General features: G+C 40.3%; 1 protein-coding gene across 1 annotated transcript; it reads left to right on the forward strand.

Moving 5' to 3' along the window:
• The first annotated feature begins 1,973 nt into the window (after positions 1-1,973).
• On the forward strand, positions 1,974-21,478 carry LOC139138241 (arylsulfatase B-like). Its single transcript, XM_070706545.1, has 16 exons — positions 1,974-2,507; positions 4,151-4,316; positions 5,341-5,512; positions 6,205-6,256; positions 6,801-6,904; positions 7,678-7,802; positions 10,467-10,531; positions 12,602-12,703; positions 13,504-13,570; positions 13,907-14,004; positions 14,816-14,952; positions 15,897-15,955; positions 18,162-18,279; positions 18,531-18,601; positions 19,828-19,932; positions 21,153-21,478. The coding sequence occupies exons 1-16, from the start codon at positions 2,217-2,219 to the stop codon at positions 21,323-21,325; spliced, it is 1,905 nt and encodes a 634-aa protein (XP_070562646.1). The 5' UTR covers positions 1,974-2,216; the 3' UTR covers positions 21,326-21,478.
• Positions 21,479-22,522: the final 1,044 nt, after the last annotated feature.

Below are 22,522 nucleotides of genomic sequence, written 5' to 3' on the forward strand. Positions count from 1 at the left end.
AATATAGGGTGACGTCATTTAGCCTAACCCTTCGAAATCCAAAATAACCCACTTTGAAACTCAGACTTCAAATCGAGTACCGCTCTACATTTACGTGCTTTAAAAAGCAATACATGTCTCCATATTAGCTTTTCTGCAAAGAAGTTCTCACAAATTTTGTTTGTAAACATCTCACGACCCCCTCATTCCAAGCTTACGAAGAAATATGTGTTTGTCGCTAACTGTCTATGCCAGTCAAATGTACTCAATGCTAAAGAGTACAGGATGTTAATAATGGAGGTAGCAACTCCCAGGTTTAATTGATGACATCACGATTTGCCTTCTCTGTGAATCAAGTAAACTAACATTGAATACACCCCGGGGGGGGTAACTCCATGGCTAATAGTACGGGGGGGGGGGGGGCTCCTCACGAACATGAAAACCCAAACTGTTGTGATACCAGTTTTGAGCATAAAAACCTACCCTTTCTGATACCATACAATATAATAATCTAGGGGTATTACCAGGGGTACCAACAGTCCAACCGACAGATCGGAAATTTTGATGGTAGATCTGAAATGTAGATACATGGGTTTCCAGTGTTGACAGCATGATTTTTTAACAAATGTCAGTTTGTGTTTAAAACCGGACCCATTCTCATACCAACACCTCGTGAAAAGTATACCCTTTCTGATACCAAACAGTGCAAAAAAACGACCCCTTTCGCGCGGACACTCCCCGTATAGCCATCTATGGGAGTTACCCCCGGGGAATACACATGTCGAGGCAATGTGCATAGAGTGGCAATCTCAGGTGAACTTTACACTTCGTACACAAAGACAGTGTGGCGTTTGTAAACTGAACATTTGAGGTAGAGGGATGCATTCTTTTCTGTGAAGTTCTGCTTGTTTGTGATAATAGCGAAAACGGAAGATTTCAGAAGCATACAACGTGATGGGTAAAATCGATATCCGAAAATTCCCAGTCACAGACGGAGATGTCTACCCGACAAATCACAGAGCATAATGATGGCTTCACAGGGTGACGAAAGTGAGTGCTATTTGTGATTTTGTTCATTGAGGGCGTACTAGTGTGAGTTTGGTAATGTGTTCGTGCATAAGCAATAGTGGGGAAGCGACTCCCCCTTGTCTATTATACGTGTAAGTTCGCCCTCTACTGTCTATCACAGTACGTGGATAGAGCGACTGTGTCTATGAATCAAGTTGGCTAGCTACAAATATGCGTGTACTTTGATCTGTGTTTACTTTGTGTCTATGGCGGCTTTACTAAGAGAGAGAGAGAGAGAGAGAGAGAGAGAGAGAGAGAGAGAGAGAGAGAGAGAGAGATGTCATGGTTCAGAGTCAGATTTGGTACACGCTCCAAGGCTGAAGTTCCTAAGCACTATCATTTCAACTTTTCAACGGCTTATAAAGTTATCCTACACCATTCGTTAGACTGAAGGCGCACATTCATTTCCTGCGTCGCTCATAAAGCTTGAAAACTGGCGTATTGCAACGCACAAATATGTGTATTTTACGATGGGAAACTCGGAACATATGATGGATGGACGTCCCAAACAAGACGTTTGGTGAAGTGAAATGAAGCAACATTAGCGCTTTAAAAACTTCTTGACGTAATTTTGAATTCCTTGAAATTATTTATCGAGAGTTTAGGTCAGAGAGTATGGCATAGTTGAAATTCCCGAGTTCTGACATACTCCTTTCTCGGTATTAGTTATCTCGCTGGCGGACGATAAAGACGCAAATCAGCTGGATCCAAGCGCTTACTGAAACACGCTTCTCATCGTAGTCATGAAGGAAATATTACTTGACCATTTTTTGGAGTGGTTTTAAACCCGATGATACATATCCTCTTCTTCTTGCGCAACTTGGACATCTGTAAACAGTATCTCCTTTCACATTCCAATGATCTAGTCATGCCGAAGATATATCCGTCATCGAAAAAAAAAGATGAAATTCCATCTCAAGTGTCTCAGTCGCGAACACATACTCAATGTTGAGTGTATATAGTTTGGTGTCCTTGCTACGGCCAACTTTCCCTTGGATGTCTCCATTATAACGCCGTGTTTATCTTATCACGTTTAATAGCCTACCCAACATTCCATTCGCGCCAGCCCCTTCAACCCAGTGCCAACATATAATAGGAGGTCACCAGGCTAAGCTTAGGCCGGGGCGGTATATCATATCTGCGGGCAAGAATTTTTTCCCTTCATACTAATGGCGTGTTCGGGAGAAGGGGGAGAGATTAATGGCCACCCAGACGAACAGTGCGAGAAAGATTTTACGGGAAACGGCAGAGCCATCGAAATCCGGACTGAAAACTCCGACCACTCTGACGGACACAGCCAGGATGGAAGTGAGGTGACGGAAGCGGTCGTGTTGCTTGGCGACGATCTGAAGGTGGCTTCCGTGAAACAGGAAGAAGATTCGAAGACGGAGACAAGGTCGTTGAGTTCGAATAGGAGTGACGGCACTAGTATCGTGGAAGAGATAGAGCTTACAGAACTGGTAAGAAAATAAATTCTTCCAGGAGTGTTTTCTCACACATATTTGGTTGTCCATGGCGATTTTCCTATTTATATCTTCCCAGTTGTCGAACTCAGTTCATCGACCAAGTATGGGATTACAGGAAGTGAAAGTTTTCACGGGTAGCTTAGTTTTGTTTTACGATTCTTAATATCACAGAATTTCTCCTCCGACCGACATAAAGCCGGTCAAAAGGTGCGCTGTGTGCGCGCAAAACTGCCATAGCAACGTGAACTTATCCTCAAGTTCACCCCACCTTTAGTAAAACGATCTCGAAACATGTTTACTCAAGGGGGTTTAGATCACACCCATAAAATGCACCCAACGTCATTACCATGTTCGCTATACACGAGACACACGGCTGTCCCTTGAAAATTTATTGCTTGATGTTTATGTGAAAGCACACTTGATAACAAAAACTTCACAAAGCTGATGTAACTGTATACTGCAAAGAACTGACGGAAATCAAACCAAATATGTTCAAAGTAAACCAATATTTTGTGGAGTGTGATAGCTTGCTTGTTGTATCCATGGAAACGAACTGAATGACAGGCTCGCAATGGTGTCAACTCCCATGACATCAAACTGTAGCACGGTCCGTATTGCTTCAAACGGTATGGGCTGACCTATGTATCGCGCAATAGGGGTGGCAGGTTCAGCAGCGGCTCTAACATATCCATGTTCACTCGTTTAAAGCCACTTACACAGAATCAAGGAGCAACGACCGAAACACGTGACCGGCACGCGTGGTGTCTGCAAGAAAGTGAGTTTCCGAGCTGTCAGCATAATACGGGTTGCTTTGTATACTATTATAGTATTATTACCCTGAAATGTAAGTCTGTTGTTATCAATTAGAGAAAGACAAGCGGAAAAATCTCGTCTGTTATTAACCTTCTTTGAATTATAGTGAATTCAGAAGTCTCACTTTGTTAGCAAGTTCCTAACAGAGATGCTGAGTATGGTGGAATGTAAAATAAATATATTAACGTCTCTCTATGTACCTATATATTTATTTATCTATCATTCTCTAAGTAAAATAAAATAGACATTACTTATATGACATGCACACGCATACATTGCATAGATTATACATTTTGATAGATACAAACGTATGATAGCCCCGCCAATAATGTCCATAATTCTAACAAAGCATGTACAGAGATATAGATATACACATGGACACATACCTACATGCATAAACACATACGTACAGGCAGACTGACAGACAGGCATACGCCTGTAGAGGTAAAACAAAGTCAAGATACAAATTCCTCTATTTACAGGGTAAAAATCATAAAATTTCTTTTCCTGCATTTGAAATCGCGCTGTTTAATTGCATTCGAAAAATGAAACAATTGAAATATTGTCGAGCGTTGAAAACAGTTGAAAATGGCGTTTTCGGATGGAATATGATCACGTGGGTCTCGGTCAACGTACTTCCTCGATCGTTCGACTATCTAACAGTGGTTCAAGTACACTTTCAAGTCGACGTGTTGACACAAGACAGATGTCGAACACTACCCGGGCATGTCCTATTGCAGCTTGATAAGGACGTGACTTTTGTACTTAAAGAGTCAATCTTGAACACATTCTAAGACCTCCCTCCATTTTCCATTAAATTCTAGAGAGACGGCAAAGCTGTGACGTCAACCGACGGAGACGCTGCTATTCCTGGCTTCGACGGCGAACTGACGGAGGCGGCCCTGAAGAAAATCCGTAAGAATGCCATAGGCTGTGCCTTGTTGACGGGCCTCATCATGATGATCGTTGTCCTCGCTATCGTTGTCATGGGTAAGTCCAAATGTGTCGCGTGTACTTCCACAGAGTTTCCGGTATCAGAGACACTTCACTCACTCGTCTGTTCGTTTCTAGGGAGTGGTAAAGCAAATGATGGCCGATGCTCATTTGTTTTATAAAATATCGCCTGTTGAACACCTTGATTAGCTGTGTATTTGATGTTCAGGTTCCCACCTGCAATCCCAGGATAAAAAAATTTCATGCTATGATCCGTTGAACGTAACAGTATAACAAATGTCATCATTCTTTGAATGATGCCATTCTGTTAGAGCTGTTCCATGTTAGGCCCCCGAAAATAAATTGTGCTGTTCCGATAACATGGTTTTCAAAAATAGGGTAGGTAGGTCGGCAGGAATTTTTTCCAAAATATTTTTATTTTTAAATATGCATTTTCAGGGGTTCAGGGCGGTCAAACCCTGGCCACAACATTTCCGGAAAAATGTATCATACATATAAAAGGAAAAAAACCATAAAAGACATCCTCGTTCAAGCAAAAATCAAATGCCAAGTAACGAACGCGTGATTTTACGGTGTTTTCTTTCTTTCTTTTACTTCCGTGTTTAAGTAGCTCTAAGAAGTTTAGGGTCGGCAGGCGAAAAATAGGGTAGGTTTGGTTACCGGAACAGCACATTTTTGTTCGGCCTTACAGAAATCGCTGATTGAAATACGATGAGCTGCGATGGATGGTCGATCGTAGTGGCCTGATTGCACATGGCACTTAAATTGATGGCGTCACTCCTGGTACCGGCTAATGAAAAAAAAAACTGGTTGAAATAATCGTTATATCTGCAAGCATCTGAACTTGGAGTTAATTAATTTGACCAACCATGCTCACAGAAGAGGGGATTAAATTGTCGCTCCTAGAATATACATCAGCGTGTTCCATTTTATCTAGAAGTCCCGAGGCTTATGTTTGGTTGCATCGAGATTGATCAACTTGTGAAAAAGCGTCCTACAATGCAAAAAAAATGTGATCTTTCTGGGATTGTTTTTGCATCTAGTCTTTCCTCAATTGCAGTGCTGTCAGTTCACAAACCAAAACCGCCACATATCGTAGTGATACTTGCAGCAGACCTCGGCTGGAACGATGTTGGCTGGAACAACCCGGATGTCAGCACGCCAGTCATCAACCGACTTGCCTCAGAGGGTGTCCTTTTTAATTGGACGTACGTCCAGCCGCTCTGTACACCGTGAGTTTATGGGAAACCTTATGATATCTTAATTTAATGCAAATATACCTGTATTTATCACACTCGATATTTGAGATCTCACGTCTAATTTAGAACACCTTTACATCGAACACTGCAGTTATTACAATGCAAGTACTTAAGTTACAGGCAAGTTTTGGCAAAGTCGAGTTCTAAGGTAGGCACAATTTGGCAAACGTATTGTCACGCATGAATGTTTTACAATTGACACATATTGACGAGTATCATTCTTATATTAACAACTTTAAGACTTCAAAACAAGACAATAAGACTTTCACTGTATTTCTATGAGAAGACAATAAAATACGATAACGTAACAGGATTGGGACCTATTTTTCGTTACTATATGTACCTTGAGTAAATAACAGCATCTACTTCCAAGATCATGTTGAAACTCCCCATCTTCAACTTGTGTGATCAATGTCTGATGTTATCGTTTATGGCTTAAATTCATTTCAGACTACACGTACTTTCTCAAGCAGCATTGCTTGTTGTACACGCTCCCTCGCCCTGCCAAGGCGAATGCCTTACATGTCAACGAATTGGAGAGTAGAATTTGTTTTTGTTTTACTGAACAATGAGAATGGAGCTATAGTTCCTCACATGTAACTGTACAGATGCATGTATATGTGATAACCACTCTTCTTTCTGACTTGACTGTCCTTTACTTGCAGAACCAGAGCCGCATTAATGACGGGCTTTTATCCTTTTAAAATTGGAATGCAAGTAAGTTTCCCTAAAATACAAATAGTCCACGTTTGGAATCTTTAATGCTATCATTTTCCGATACCAGCTACATTCAGTACACTAAAAATCGACAACTACAAAGCATCCCACGGACAATCAAGCTTCGGTTGTAGAAAATAAACCAAACTAGGTTATATTATTATTCCACATGAGGTAGCTCATGATGGTAGCTCGGTCATAATTATAAGGCTATGCCGTAAGTGGCTAAAATTCCCAACAGATGTCGCAGGAAACATGTGTCGCAAACTCTAAGGGCAAATTTCGCTTGAGGCGGGTAGTAAAAAAAACGTAATAAAGTGTCTCTGTTCGCACATGAACAAAACTGTATTTCGTGTTCCAGTGGGTCAATCAAACTCCTGGATTTAATATAGTAGTCAGGGTACGACAGCGTTGAATGGTTTGGCATAAATGAAAGAGAATTCCTCAAATAGTTAACTGTTGAAGAGTTCTGGGTACGAAAACGGACTAAGGGGACATACGAGCTCATTTCAATATTAACGATCTGGCATCCCCGATCTTTCAGCACCAGATGCTTTGGAATTTACAGCGGAGTGGTCTCCCTTTACACTTAAAACTCCTGCCGGAAAAACTTCAAGAAGTGGGTTACCTGACACATCACGTAGGCAAGTAAGTGATTCTCTGCAACTCTTCAAGGGAAAGTGCAAAACAAGGCGTTGTAAATTCTCACACAATGAAATGTGTGTAATTTTTTTGATTAATACATGTAGGTCTAAGTACCGAGCCGTGCTATGTAAAGGTGTAACTTTTGACATCTCCAGTGTGAAGTTCATGGCCATTAAGTTCAGAAAAACTGTGTCGATGGCAGGCAAATCACCAGTATATTGCAATATATTGGATCCAATACTAGAATACACATTCGCGTGCCCTCTGCACAGCCATCCAATGTAGGCTAAGTTGTTCCTCTGGCAATTCAACGGAATTCCACAGTGAGAGCAAACTTATAGTACTTCTGCCAACTTGAACAAATTGGATAAGGTAGTTAGTTCACGCAAACCTATGAATTCATCACGGATGTTTCACCATGTCAGTGTTACTTGTAACAAGACGTTAGAGCTCCAGCATCGACATCTTCGCTTGATGTGTTTATGTTCACTGACCCAACAATCGAAACTGGGACGAAGTTTGCTTACTCGCTTGTCCTAAGCTTTGAAATCACACTGACGACATAAGCCTACAGGCCATCAGTATACTTGGCTACCCTAACGTAGAGGCAGCATTCATCTTGTTAGTCACTAGAAGGCATTCATCAACTTCAAACACCCTCCCATGCTCTGTGCTGCCGTTTTGGAGGATGTAAGCATTGATATTTGTCGCTAACCGCCAAAAAATAATTTTAAACGATATAGCAAGTTACAAACATATCTGTTTTCTTCTCCCAGGTGGCATCTAGGTTTCTGTAACTGGGCCTACACACCCACACAACGAGGCTTCGACACCCATTATGGACCGTTAACGGGAGGAAAAACACATGAGGAAAAGTTAAGTTCTGACATGTGTGGTCGAAGTAAGTACATCACTAAAATAGAATCACTTTGTTTCTCAAACCCTCGTCTGTATTTGAAGTGTCGGCTTTTGTCGCAGTGAAAGATCTCGGTATCCTGGTTGTTAACTCTTTACAGACTGTACACGGGTGATTGTTTAAATTTTTGTCCTTTCTTGTTTTCACAGCGGGTTTTCTTAAACGTTGGGTGATTTGCGACTCTTGCACCATTTGTAAAGCGTACCAGTGTCACTCTTTAAAGAGGCACTCCCACTTGGTAACATTTTTAAAACACATTTTTTTAATGCCAACGGTCGATATTTGACGTGGCGACTGCGCGCAGATCGCGAGATATCGATAAAAACATGTCTTCAAAAAAGTAAAAGTTTGAATTCCTAGGCCCACCTAAATTCAGCTTCCGAACATCGAACGTTCGGCACTGGGGCCATTGTCAACTACAGTCCCTTGGTGGAGGGACTGTGTGTCAACTAAGCTGTGGAGTACGAGTCTACGCTGACGCTGCTGTACGCCACAGTACCACTCGCGTCGGTGACTGGTCATGCCCTTGGGAGAAAGCCGAGTCTTACTGACTTGGCGAAAAAACGAAAAACAATTTTTGCTTATTCCACCAGAATTCGCATAGGTGACTAGCACAGTAACGTGCGGTTGATACATAGCGGCCGCCGCGTGGTATTCATAGACGCATACCACGCGCGCGGCGAACCACACGTACTGTGTGGCAGACGACAAAATGTAGTCATCGGAGGCGGCTAATATTTAACACGTAAAAACTGATGTTTATTAGGTATTGGTAAAATATATAATGTAACTGATTTAGAATAATGAAAACTACAAAAACTAAGTAGAATTTAAAAAAACTTACCTGAGGTAAAGGCATAATGCTGCATATAAAGTCTTTGCAGTGGGAAGTAAATTCATTGCGTCGTTCGAACTTATTATAGATTCCCTAGAATATCGTCAATCAGCACAACAACAACAAAATCGGGTCAAAATCAGAAACGATTGTAAAACTTCGGGATGTGAAAAATACGCTAGGGAAATCACATGTTTTTATTGATATCTCGCGATCCGCGCGCAGTCGCCACGTCAAATATCGACCGTTGGCATGAAAAAAAATGCGTTTTAAAAATGTTACCAAGTGAGAGTGCCTCTTTAATGTCACCGATCTAAACTAGAAATTTAACTCTAGTGTTCTGATCAAAAATCCAATGTAGAGATGACATAACCTCCTCTCAACAGCAAATACAGCTGACGAGAAGAGCTAAGAATAGGGCATGTGATCTCTACGTCCGAGATTAGACCGAGTATTGCTATTTTTATTTTTAATCTGCGAGTTTATTTTATTCTATGATCTTCAGATATTCTACATATTCCATTCACAGGCTTATTGAGGTAGTACTTGCCACGAAAATGAAAGTTAGACTAAAACTTTTGCGCAAATTTTCCTTAAGGGAACTTTCCACCATTGTCTTTCAATAAGGGGCACCACTCAAATTTTGGATAGACAAATCATCGAACAATTACCGACACTTGAAATTTAAAAAAATGGCCGCCACCGCTATGTTAGCTTTATAAGGCAACATCAAATTTTAGATGTTCTCTAAAACAGGACGGTAAAAATTCCACTTACTGGACGAGCTTCAAGATGAGCAAACAAAAGCACTGGACCGGAAAAGGTTTTGTAAATATTTTAGAGTCCACATGTCCGTCCGCAAGGTTGGCACTACCTTCACACCAACTCATCAATGTTGGATTTTGCTCTTTGAAATTGTATTGAACAATTCAAAACTGAATTTCAATGACAAAGCAAAAATTGATATTAACTGGCATATCGCAGTCAACATTAACTGAGGATATAGACGGACCGGTCTGACAAGTGGATAAACGATGGATTTTAGTATATGACTACAGTAGAAACATGTGACAGATAATAACATATTGAAAACGGAGGAAATCACGTGATCAGTTTGTTTCTACAAATCAACTTCGCTGTGAAAAATCATACGCGCAAATGTAGGTGTGTAAAAATATCGAGTCAAGTTTAGGATGACTTGAAAATCAATGTTTCTGGATAAATCATTGACCGAGCAAATGATACAGCAAATGGCAGAAACCAACATAAAATTTGGAAAGAAAAAGAGTTGTATCAAAGATAAATGAGGTGGCGCCCGACTTAAAAATGACAATTTCAAAATGTGTGCATGTTTATATAATCCCGCTTTGAATTTGGTTTTCCTTTGGCTTGGAGAACGGAGTCTTCCCTTCTGCTAACTGTTACATACAACAAGGGTAACTTTTGAATTTTGATTATTTTTGCTCTAAAAATGAATACATTCCATTCCTCTTGTCTTAAACCATAGACAGTCTTAAACTGTGCTGAAGTACAAAGAGTGATACTAACCATCTGTGTGCTACCTCCATGCCCTAACCAACATAATATATAATTCAATGTTGACGACGGTTTCTAACGCGGAGTAAAATTCGCTTGTAACAATCATGTGACGTTACACAGATACAGCTGCGTTCACAAGTCGATCGCAGCATTTCCACATGATGCTGGGAGTAGAATTAGAAACTGTATTATACTAATAATAGAAATGATGAAAATAGATTAACAGTTACAGATAATGAAACTTGAACAAGTACGTGTAATGTTTTTGTCAACAGCTGCTACAGGACACGATTTCTGGGACGGCTCTGGGGTGGTTCAAGACAACGCTACGTTTCTCACAGTGAGTTATCGGCTCTTCAATCTTTATCCCATGATTCATTTGGTGAGGTAGTAAAGAATTGACAAACAACCGACCTCTTACACAAACAATTTACCTTTACGATGAGCAGCAGGCGTGTACTGGTACATAAATTTAACCATATACAGCAGAAGGGGGTCCTCCCCTCTACTGTCTAGGATTTAGCTCACTTGGTCCTTTGTCTGAGAGGTGTTTCAGGGGTTCATACCCAGTAGTAGAAACCACCGTTGTTTTCGCTCGTTGATGTACTGTTCTAGGTTATTTAGAACAAACTTACTTTTAAAGGGTAATAGAATGCCCCCCTCCCGCGACGGCCCTCCCAGTAAACAATTCCCCTCTTGTCGAATAGTATTCCCCTCTCTCCAGTCCGGGTCAGCTCCAAAATTGGAGCGCTATACCATAATATTTCCCCACTCTCATTAGCCAATCAGCGGCCAGCGCGCCATCAGTAAAAATTGTATTTCCTGGCAACCTCCACATGCGTCCTTCGTTACGTACGCCATACTGTGTCGAACTCCCGCGCCGTATTCTGTCATAATGTCGAACAGTTGTGTGGCCACTCAGTCAAAACACAATTTCAAAAGCGCGTACCAGTTTTATTCTGGCTAAGACAACCAAACCCAAGTCCTGTGAAATATAAATCGTGTACCTACACAGATCGTTCAGAATACCCCATTTGTATCGGTGATGGCAGCGATACAAATTCTACCGTATGGGGAACAGTTGTGTGGCCACTCTGTCAACACATTTTCAAAATCGCGTACCACTTTTAGTCTGCGTTTGACAACTACAAAACAGGTATCGTTTTTAAAGCTCTGACGTTGCTCGTCTTCCTTGCAAAATGTTATACGCGTACCTACACAAATAACCTTTATAACAGTATTTCTAATAGAGATGACGAACATCCACAAAATGATTCTCGGTACTTGAGCGAAATCGATAAACTGGGGGTAGAAATGAATCGTCAATATTTCGAATATTTGTTCACTAATCGGACTCCTTGTTGGACATGACCTTCTGCAGAACACGTGGATTATGTTGACTGTCGAAATTCGTCGAAATTCACAAGACAGGGGCTTAATAAGCGGCCCAAAACTGCCGATCACACTTGGTGGGTAATTTGTGACCCAGCGTGACCTGTACTGTATTAATAATGTAATCTGGTCGATGATTGGCTGAATGCCGGAATATATTATCATAATGAGTCTCCAATTTTGGAGCTGACCCGGACTGCTCTCCACACTTCCCACGATAAAAACTTCCGGCACTCACTCTCAGTATAAGAAAAGCCTAAAACTGCCCCTCCCCTACATCACAAGTTTTCCAAAACCCTTTCCCTGCTGCGTGATTTTTCCATCCCCATCGTCTAACCCGAAAGCAATGGAATGTACTCCCTGTTCGACAACTTTGTTGATGCACTTCTTTTTTACATTCAAGATGCTCAGTGCGTAAAAGTAAGTTTCGTCTTATTGCCTATACACGTTTGTACAACAGGAAAAATGCCAGCCCACCAGAAAAATTCAACATTTTTCTAACATCAGCTTTGTTGGCTGCCCCTAATATTTTGAAGAAGCTTTACAAATTGGTAAAACTTTTCAACAAAAAAGTGGCTATGGCAAATGATAGATCGACTCAGCTTCCATGTTATGGATACTGAATGTTCATAATGTATAAAACCGTGGTGATCAACCTTAACTCTGATCTATACACTTAAAGGGAAACAGTCGTCGGAACTGCGCCTGTGCGAGTTTCTTGTTTACAAGAAATGTATTTCGTGCACGATATATAGATGCAGCTCATCATCATAGCTGCAACATATAGATTATGACAGACATGTTTTAACTTTCATCAATCACCATCGTACCTTGGATACAGTGTTTACATTTGTCGTATGGGTCTCATACGACCTTTGAGCGCAGTTCCGACGACTATACCCCTTTAAAAACTGTTGTCATATTGTGGTTAATAGGCAGCTACTCTCTGAAATTCTGGCACATGGATTTTTAATAAGTCCTTCTCAGTTATGAATGATCATGTCACATTCTTTTCCAGTACATGCTCGTTGAGCGAATTGTTAAGATACTATCTGAACACTACTCAACATACCCTCTCTACCTCCAGTTTTCCATGGACATTCCTGGCAAGATAATTGAGGTAATTTTAATTTGTTCGTTGCTTGATATCTTGAAAGCGCTGAAGTTATCCCTGAAACCACAACAGACAGACATACTGACAGACGTACAGACGAAACGAACTAACGAACGAACGAACGGACAAACAAATAAACAATTAAAAATCCCATCCCAAAACTGTAGATTTGTTTTGCGTCTTAAGTTGGTAGTAAGAACACGGTTACATCGTTTTGTGATATGATACTGGTCCGTTTAGGTATCGCGCATTGTATAAAGTAGTAAGATATTATGATATGATAAAACATTCCAAGGATATGCGCCCTCTAACATGGATTACGTAAATTCTTTCAAGTTGTACACAAAAAGCGCGCATGAATCTCACAAAGAAAATGTACTGAAAATGATTTATTAGAGTAAGTTTTATCGGATGATTTGCATTTATTTTGGGAGGTCCTATATTACACGTCGACGGTGAGAACAGTAAAAGAAGTTTTTTTGCAATTTGGCGGAATCACAAAGTAAGAATGAAATGACAATGTCCCGTTTGGGGATGGATATGTCTATACTTGACTTCAATATGATCATAAAGCGAATCAGATAAAGTATTACCGTCCATGAAAAAATCGAGGGTGCGTGCAACATCACATTCGCGTGATCTGTTCAGTTTCTCACAAGGTACATAAATTTCAACTAGAAAGTATAATATTTCCTTCATACCAATATCTCTTAATATTTCTTACTTTTAACCCTGCATGCAATGTTTCATTCTGTGCGTTAATGTGTTCATATTCTCCTTTCATTTAAATGTTTGTCATCTTGAAGGTTCCTCCTAAATACGAGAATGCGTACCGTGGTTACACCCTGGACGAAAGAACAAGAAAATATTTGGGTGAGTCTTTTACAGATGCAGTTTTTACGGAATCGAAATCGTATACCACAGTCACTGCACACACAATGTGTGTGTACATGTGTACATATATTTATATGTGTGTCGGGGATGTGCATATACCGAGGTATTTAAGGCTAATTTTCAAGGAGGTTGCCCGTATGTCTGGCATACTGGTATCCCATATCGCTTTCTAAACGATTGAAATCTGATTTTCATTCGTGTTTAATCAGTAGCGTTTCTCTTTCATTGGGAATACTAATCTACTATTAGTTTTCTGCTTGCATGCTGATTCTTTGGCCATGACTTTTAAACACGATCATTTTCTTTATCAATCAGGCATTCTCGCGTTAATGGATGAGGCAGTTGGCAATATCACGCAAGCACTGAAGACGTATGGTCTCTGGGATGACACACTTCTAATATTTATGGGTGACGTGAGTAGTAAGGGCCATCATCATATAGATGACTCCTCTTACATCCCTTGTTTCGCTAAGAAAACATTTTAAAACGTTACCTCCTTTCTGTAGTACACATTGCTACTTTGGCCGTAGTATTTTATAGTTCCTTTTGTGAGTTTGCCTGTGGCGACCTATGGACAAGAAATCTAGCGGACGCTGTTTGGGTTTCTCTCCGAAGAATTAGTCAGATTAGTGCAGTTTAAGGAAGATAGGAACGATGTTTGCTATTTCTTTCGAAACCTCGCAGGCAGAAGGTCAAAGTAAAGAACGAACACATGTTATCTTCATTGTTTATTACTTTTGCGACAAAGCTTTCTAGTCGATATCAAACGGTTCAACATATTGTGCACAGGTGATAGAATAGACTGAAAGATCCGTCGCTCTAGGGCGCTCTCTACAACCCCCCCCCCTCCATCAACGAGTAGGGGAGTGTATAGAGCGTCCACGATCGACGAATCTTTCAGTCTAGTGAAGCACTAGAACAAAACATAAAAACTTCACAATGTCTCAGCATTAGGATACAGGATGTCTTCTCTAGTGAAAACAGGAATTCACCCGTCATGCACGTGTGTCTATTTCATTGACTTCATCGACTTCTTTGACCTCCGACCAATACTGCAAACATGTCCTGGAAAATGATACAAATATTGCAGTATAAGGGACAGTTAACTTTCAGTGAAGACTTTAGTGACAGCTCTTCGATTCTAAAGCAATGCTCTTTAATGTAAACTATTGTCATGCATCTATTTCGCCATTTTGTCATACATATGTGGTTTAATGCACACAGAATGGGGCTCTGGCGAGTTCTGCAGGTTCAAACTGGCCACTACGAGGGAGCGTAGGTACTCTGTTTGAGGGCGCTGTTCGAGTGCCATCATTCGTCGCCGGAAGATTTCTGAAAGTAGAAGGACACGTCAGTAATGAGTAAGTTGGGTTTTTTGTTACTATATAGGTGATTTCACCAGATTCATAAAAGGCCGGTACTCCCTTTAGCAATTTCCTGTTCCGTTGTTGATGGTGAATTCCTTCTTACTTTAAAATGAAACCGTACCGCAGACTCTGGAGCGAGATCTCACCCACCGCAGTATACAAATGTTAGACCCAGAAGGCGATTAATATAAAATATTGAATCCCCATTTTTGTCGTGACTTTTTTACATTTTGATTTTTTCTGGCCTCCCACGTTCTCCTTTACCCAATGAAATCATATTTGTATCGTAATCAGTTCCGAGCTAGCTTTTCAACGTTAGTTTGACCTCATGTTCCCAGTGCGAAGGTAGTATGGATGCATGGAGTAAAACACAAAAAATTTAAACTACTGTAATCGCCCCGTAAACGCCATCTGAAAACTTGGGGGAGCAGCAGACGTGAATTTAAAGGGCTGTCAACAATATGTTTGCTGTTATTTTTGTCTATTTTGATTTGGCAGCTACCACTTTTAAATTATGTTTGCAGTGGCGTGTATAGACTTTGTTCAAGTCTGTGATTTGTGAAAGTGTGAGTTGGGTGAACGCGACGATTTGTATTCCCTTTTCACATGAAACGTGTCAATTTCGTGAATGTGATGAGTTGGATGAACGCGATACAGGTAAGTTTCACACCGCCAGTAACTAACTCACTACTGCGCAAACTCAAAGGTAACGCGTTCGATCGCCACGAAAACCTGACTTAGGCTACCAAATCTTAAATAGGTATGCATGAAATAGAAGAGACACAATAGAAAATGTTGTAAATAATCATATTTTTTTTTTTAAATTCACCGACTCTATAAATGGCGTGCGCAGTGAACCCAAACTCCTGATCTTAATTCTAATAATCTGATCGTATGCGACGTTATTTTTACACGGACAAATATCATTTACCTAACAGACTCGTCCACGTTGTAGATTGGCACCGAACAATCTTGTCATTGGCTGGTATCCGGGCAGGTAATGTATTTCATATTTGTAACGTATTTGAATCAGAAAAAATTCAACGTGGAGTAGCGAGCGAAAATACATGTATGTTCTCCTTTGTAATCAATGACCAAGAGATTAGAGAACAACTTCCCTTCTCGAAGGCCTTGACAAATGGAGATCGCTTTCAAAAAATGAAAAAAAATCGATCATGTATTTACGCGAGACCCATCTGTATTGACCATAGCATAGCGTAACATTGTCACGATATGGCAGTCAATCCTCATCGTACAAGTCAGTCAGCCCTATGCTGTCTCTCTTCACCAACAGAACTTCAGTGCAACTACACCTTTTGGCTCACTCGCAGCTCATCCAAAGATTTAATACTATTGGCTATAGGATTTGTGCACATGTTCAACATGTTCAACAGATTCACAAAGTTGTGTAAGGCCAGAGAAAAAATCTTGTTCATCGGATTTTTGGACCAAGGTTCAGGAGCGGCGAGCAAAATTTTTTTAATTTTTTTTTTAGGCCACGTTAACCGCATTCCCTCGGACTTTTTTGCCGGGATGCAGACAAGGCAAAATAATCTTTTTTCCTTTTAGGCTAATCAGAAATATCTCAGACAAGATACATTGATACTGGTTATTGAATTCAACCCTATATTTCTCAAAATAACATAGGGAATTATATGTACAGTCGGTGTTTGCACAACAGTCTCATTCAGAATCCCACGTCCGCGAAAACCCGACGAAGTGTAGGGCGCCGCCAGCAGCGGTACTAAAGCATTTGCAATGCAGAAGTATGAGTTTGTCGAAATAATATAAAAAAAATCCAAATCGGGCAAAGTAGAAGCGGCGATTCCGATGAACAATTTATTTTTCCTTTCTGGCCTAATGGATAATATTTCGAAAGATTTGCAGAAACAACCTGTAGTTGTGTACACACGTACATCCTATTACATGAAACATGTTGTGAAAGTCTTCTGCATCTGTCTACAGTTGACTTGATATCTTTCTGGTGATATGCTGCGTCTCGAAAGCTTGTAGTTTATTGGTTAGCTGGACTATTACAGCATTTAATAATTTGAAAACAGCCAATCAGCCGCACGATAGCCTTGCTTTCAGACACCTCAAGTTGCTGCACATTGACCCATATTTTTTGGATGAACATGTTTGTATCATTTGAAAGAAAAGGGACTTCTAGTGACTTGCTATGCATTCAAAATTACCACGAGTAATCTGAAAATACGAACGAAGACAATCCTGGCTGTGTACACTTGCTCTTTCGTTTGTTAGCGTAATAAACAGAGGAAAGGAACTCCACCGTTCATAAATGAGTGAATTAATTCCATTGATCTGATATCACGCCTTTTAAAACTAAGGAGGGGCATTAATCTATGAAGAAAATTGTCTAAAAAAACTAAAAAATACTCTGTTTTCTTCATTAGCAAGAAAGGCACGAGCAAAAAGCCTCCAACTTGTGAACAGAAAACGAACCATAGACCCTAAAAGGATCTATGAACGAACGGAGTCCAAGAATGACGAGACAGAGTGACATTTGAATTTAGCCTCACCGCGAATCTCACAACCTCTATCCATCGAATTCGATATCTTCTCATTTCAGTTTAAGCCGTGGGAAGGTCATTTTACTGTTCGCACCATGTTTGTAATGGAATTGAATGCATGAGTTGTATGGCTTCTTTCAAATAGTCGAGCATATGCTGGACTGTGTTCCGTTGTAAATATCTTCTAAATGGAAAAGTTACTGCATGGAAATATTTGTGGTTTCATACTTTGCTCTTTAGACTGGGGGTAGTCTTGTTTTGACTTATAAGCATTTGTAAAGGCTAAATCAATTTACGACTGAGCGACATCTTCCGAAAAGGCAGAATTCTCTCTCTGACCTAAGAGCACCGGCACATGGTTACATGTGACTTTTAGAACTGTATTTTTCAAAACGTTCACGGGTCGACTTTGCCTGTGAACTTTACAGTTTTCGTGCCTACGTTCGAATCTCTGTCTCGGTTAACTGTTTCGCATGTGGAGATGCGACCAATAAGAAATTATGTCCGACGAACATCTTGGCTTAAACTAAGTTCGTATCAGACGACCATAAATGTGAATCTCAATCGCCACTTTGTCTGGCCTTTAATGCACCCGTCTTGGCAGATTAGCCAAAGCCAATCACACACTTTTTGTAAACATTAACCAACCAAAGTTTATCGTTTATTTAAAAGATCCTAATTTAGACGGCATTGACATGTGGGAGTCAATCTCTGAAGGCAAATCGTCTCCGAGGACAGAGATTGTGTACAACATCGAAGACGATAACTTTACATCAAGCGCCGCTATCAGGTAACCATGGTAATCATTTGACGAACTCCCGAGTAAAGGAGACTTGAAGAGATTAATGAAGATGTTTAATGATCAGGAAAGTAATGAAGATGTTTAAAGCATCTGTGAGATTCTGGTCTTGGTTGTGTTGATCGTATTATAAGAAATCAGAGTTGTTGTTGTTCGTTGTTTAAAAATGTTGTCGTTGCAAATAATGTAAGATTCACTTTGACTGAATGTATTTTTTCTCTTCTTAATGCGTTTGTTGTCAGGGTTGGCGACTATAAACTGATCACTGGAAACCCTGATTTACTTTACCCATGCAGGCTTTCCAACGAATCAGGTGAGATTTTTTAGCCCTGTTCTGCCACTGGCTTTGCGAGACTCGCACTCGAAGGGTTACCTATAGTTACACACAGACAACATATCTGGGCTCACTGCAAGCGCATTCATTACGCCCATTCATTACGAAGCAAAAATGAAAGCGCTGCCACTACCAGGAATCCGCAGTTTTATTCCAATTTCTCAACTGAACTAAACAAAGCCTGTAATCGCATTAGAGTAATGTTACTTAGCCTCCACAGTAGTAAACTTAAAATGATATTTGGTCTGAAGTATCGTCATAATCACGTCCTTTGAAAATTTCCTGAAGACGAAGCATAGTTTAAAGTTCCATAAGCTGTATCTTCTGGCGATATTTCCATTAGTTTTGATTGAAATGATCACTGGCTCATGTTGAAGAGTCTGTCAAATAACAGAGAATCGCATATTATTCGGAAACATTACGTGCCCGACAACTAAATAACATGTGATTTTACAACGAAAATTTCAATTTTTGTCCGGACAGAAATACAAACTCTGTTGACACGCGGATTCCAACGTAGGCATTCTTCTGCACCTGCGCGAGCCATTTACAGCAATTCAAAAATAAATATTCATTACTTATGCCCGGTACTTACGTCAAAGTCCATTGTCCGAACACGTTGCGTAGCCAGATGTCTGGCAATCTACGACGCAATGTTGTTTTGATCCCGCAATAAAGGCGAACTTGTACATCTCGCGTGATCGCGGCGTCACCATATCTGCGTTCTCCCCAGCACGCTGAGCATGCCAGACGTCAACAAACGAGCTCGGAAGGGCAACACGTTTGGACAAAAATTACCAGTTTTATGTGGCTATAACATCACTAATCATGTTTGTTTCTTCGTAAAACAACATTTTGCAACAAATATGAGCCTCCAACATGGAATTTTCCGGGGTAAAATATGGTCAAAAGTTACAAATAATGGCAACGTAAGCTTACAAGTGCCAAATTTTTTTGGGGTTTCTCACACGAATCGATAATCAGGTATGCACTGCATTTACAATTCCCGGTCTTCGTTTTTGTGCACTTCACTCCGTTCATGTTTATTTCATGCTGTCACTCATTGGGTAAAATCATCGTTGACCAGATCGTATTACATTCTCATCAACATTTAGAGATATTCTACTGATCTTTCAGTCATATGATCACAAATCATGCTCAACGCTCGATGCAATCTTCAAATTTGTTCGATTCCTCATTTCCAGATGGCTGGTACGAGTTGAGTGACATACCCTTTGAACCGTTTCGTGGAGATGCACTCAGTACAACGACGCCACCAACGGACGTAGTTTACCTTTTTAATATTCAAGGTAAGGTACTATAAAAATGAAATGATTAGTAGGGTCATTAGGTACGATAAATGAATGGGAGATCTCAAATATTTTTACAAACTCAAGTCTGAACTGTAGAAATACCCAGCTCCATCGTCTTCAGAGTAAAGCATTTTGAATAAAATAGTCCATCTCTGTCAACCGCCCTTCCCAATCTCCGTCAGTTTAGTTATTGCTACAATCACTAACGTTTAGCATTTATTCCCCGACGTCTGTTTTTTTACCTCATGTTACTAAGTCAAGGCGATATAGTCCTCCAGGTTGGCGATCGGTAGCAACTATAATTGAAGATGTTAGGGCGCGCAATCAACAGATAGATATCAACTATTTTCTTTGAAATACTATACAAAGATATTATCATCGGGGGCCCGGGGGGGGGGGGGCTAGGCACAGAGTTCAGGCTTGTTTTTATCAGAAATATATGTTTCAAATTCATTATCACATTTAGTGAATCAATCTTGTGCTTGCCAGACCCTTTGTGTAACGCGGCAATCTGACTGGTGTTTTGTTCTCGAAAAAAGTTTTCGTAAATATTTCGTTTATTTCGGTTATAGTATTTCGCACCTTTGAAAGACCTTAAACTTTTGCCAAAACTTTCCTCAAGGAAACTTTAGACCGTTCCATTTCGGATAAAGGGATAAAAATAGGGGGTCGCCGTGCAAAATTTTGTACTAGAGAAACCAATTCAAAATGGCCGTCATCTCTGTTATGGATTAAAACATTTTTTTTTATTTTCACAAAAATAAGCGAGTGAAAACTCTTTACTCCATGAGCTTGAAATTAAGCTCCCACAAGTGGTAGACCAAAATGTCTTGTAGTTTGAGAGTTCGAATATCTGTCCCCAAGGCGCGTTCTACCTGTAACCAAAGCTTCGCGGTATGTCAACAGAAAGTTTTTGATCCAAATCATGTCTAAAAATCTCTCCTTAATCATATGAAATCGCAGGGCATGAATTTAGCTCGTGAACATCTACACGCAAAAATGTTTCCGCTACCCTACCGATACCTGGAATCTATCGTGATAAAGCATAGCCTTTCATACATTTACATGCATGTAATTAGATTCTAGTGAACTGAGCACCAAAGGGAAATGCCAGCGCTTTTTAACAATACCCTCCCTCCCCCTTCTCTCTCCAAATGTCAACGAAAAACTTACTGACTATACCCTGCAAACCACATCTACTACCTCCCTTTTTACAGACGATCCAGAGGAACGTAACAACACGGCAGATTTGTACCCAGAAATTGTCGACAAGTTACAACAACGTCTCGATGAACATCGGAAAGGTATCGTGCCGATCATTGACACCACTCGGGATTTGGCAGGCCATCCCAGACGCTTTGGCGGCGAGTGGTCTCCTGGATGGTGCTGACCAGCAGAGATACCCCCAAAATTATTTTTATGTCCTTTCAGAAGATTTTAAGCTAAACAATTTGCAATAAAATCGGATCCATTATTTTTATATTTGAATTGAAACATTTGTGTACATTTTACTGTTATTTTCATCAATAAAATGTCAAATATTTGCAGGCGAGTGTTTTTGGGTTAATGTTGCTAGAAGCAATATTACCATCTTTTTTACTTTTTGTGTGTGCAAGTATCTGTATATACTTTGGACCGTGTGTTTTTGTTGATCTATCGACCGCGCAAGTATTTTGGGTTTCGCTCATTTTAATAGTTTTTGCCGAGTCATCACAGTCCAAATTCGAAAAGAATAAAAATAGATTGCAGCATGGGTACACCTACCAAATCAAGCAAAACTTTAACGTTAATTGACTCAGCAAAAACTGAATGAGCGAAACCCAAAGCGGTTTGTTATAAGCGCATCTGCTTCTCTGCTCAAGACGGGTTTATTTCGGTCACATCATCATCTTTAATGATCGGCCGTTCAAAATATTTCGAAAAACTCATAGTATCCTTAAATCATAAAGTCATCCTGTGGATTGCTTCTTCCTGTGGCTAGTCATTGGAAGTTAGTATAGAAAGTTGGCTCTTTGGAGAAGACAGACCGACTTCAACCCCCACCCCCAACAAAAGAAAGAAAAATACCGACAACTACATGACGTCACTTCCTGTGTCATATAGCCTAACATCAAACATTATTGATTCTAAAGAACGTCATATTATGCTTTAAAGACGTCCACATTCATTTTTCTTAACGTCGGTTTTCCGTCTTGTTTTCCTCTGTTATTTGTCTTGTCTTGTCTTTTTCTTCTCCTTTAACATCGTGAAAATCTGTACAGGTACAAAAACGATTTCGAGAAATTACAAAAAGAACGTTTCTATGTGCACATACTAGTACTCTATTCAAATGAATTTTGAAGAAGATAACTATAAATACAAAGGATAAACGACGCTGTTCGCATGTTCCCCCCCATCATGACTTGCAAAATATCCCTTCCTCCCACCGATGTCCCTCACTCACTTCATCCCTGCACTGAGCAAGTGATTCCCCTCTCCATCAGTAAGTCTCCTCTATCCCCGCTCCGGATGTCATATCTTATCTTGTCGGTATCTTCAAACGGGCTAGCTTTACACGAGTGGGCACATATACCTGTGCATGCGTCAA

This window comes from Ptychodera flava, chromosome 8 (genome assembly GCF_041260155.1).
Source record: "Ptychodera flava strain L36383 chromosome 8, AS_Pfla_20210202, whole genome shotgun sequence".
In the NCBI taxonomy this organism is placed as follows: Eukaryota; Metazoa; Hemichordata; class Enteropneusta; family Ptychoderidae; genus Ptychodera; species Ptychodera flava.

Bases quoted from the DNA above. Each gene is read 5' to 3' on its own strand.
- LOC139138241 (XM_070706545.1), top strand. From the start codon at position 2,217: ATGGCGTGTTCGGGAGAAGGGGGAGAGATTAATGGCCACCCAGACGAA. The intron at 15,956-18,161 runs GTAATGTATTTC...TTTATTTAAAAG, and splicing joins ATTGGCTGGTATCCGGGCAG to ATCCTAATTTAGACGGCATT. The intron at 18,602-19,827 runs GTGAGATTTTTT...CCTCATTTCCAG, and splicing joins CAGGCTTTCCAACGAATCAG to ATGGCTGGTACGAGTTGAGT.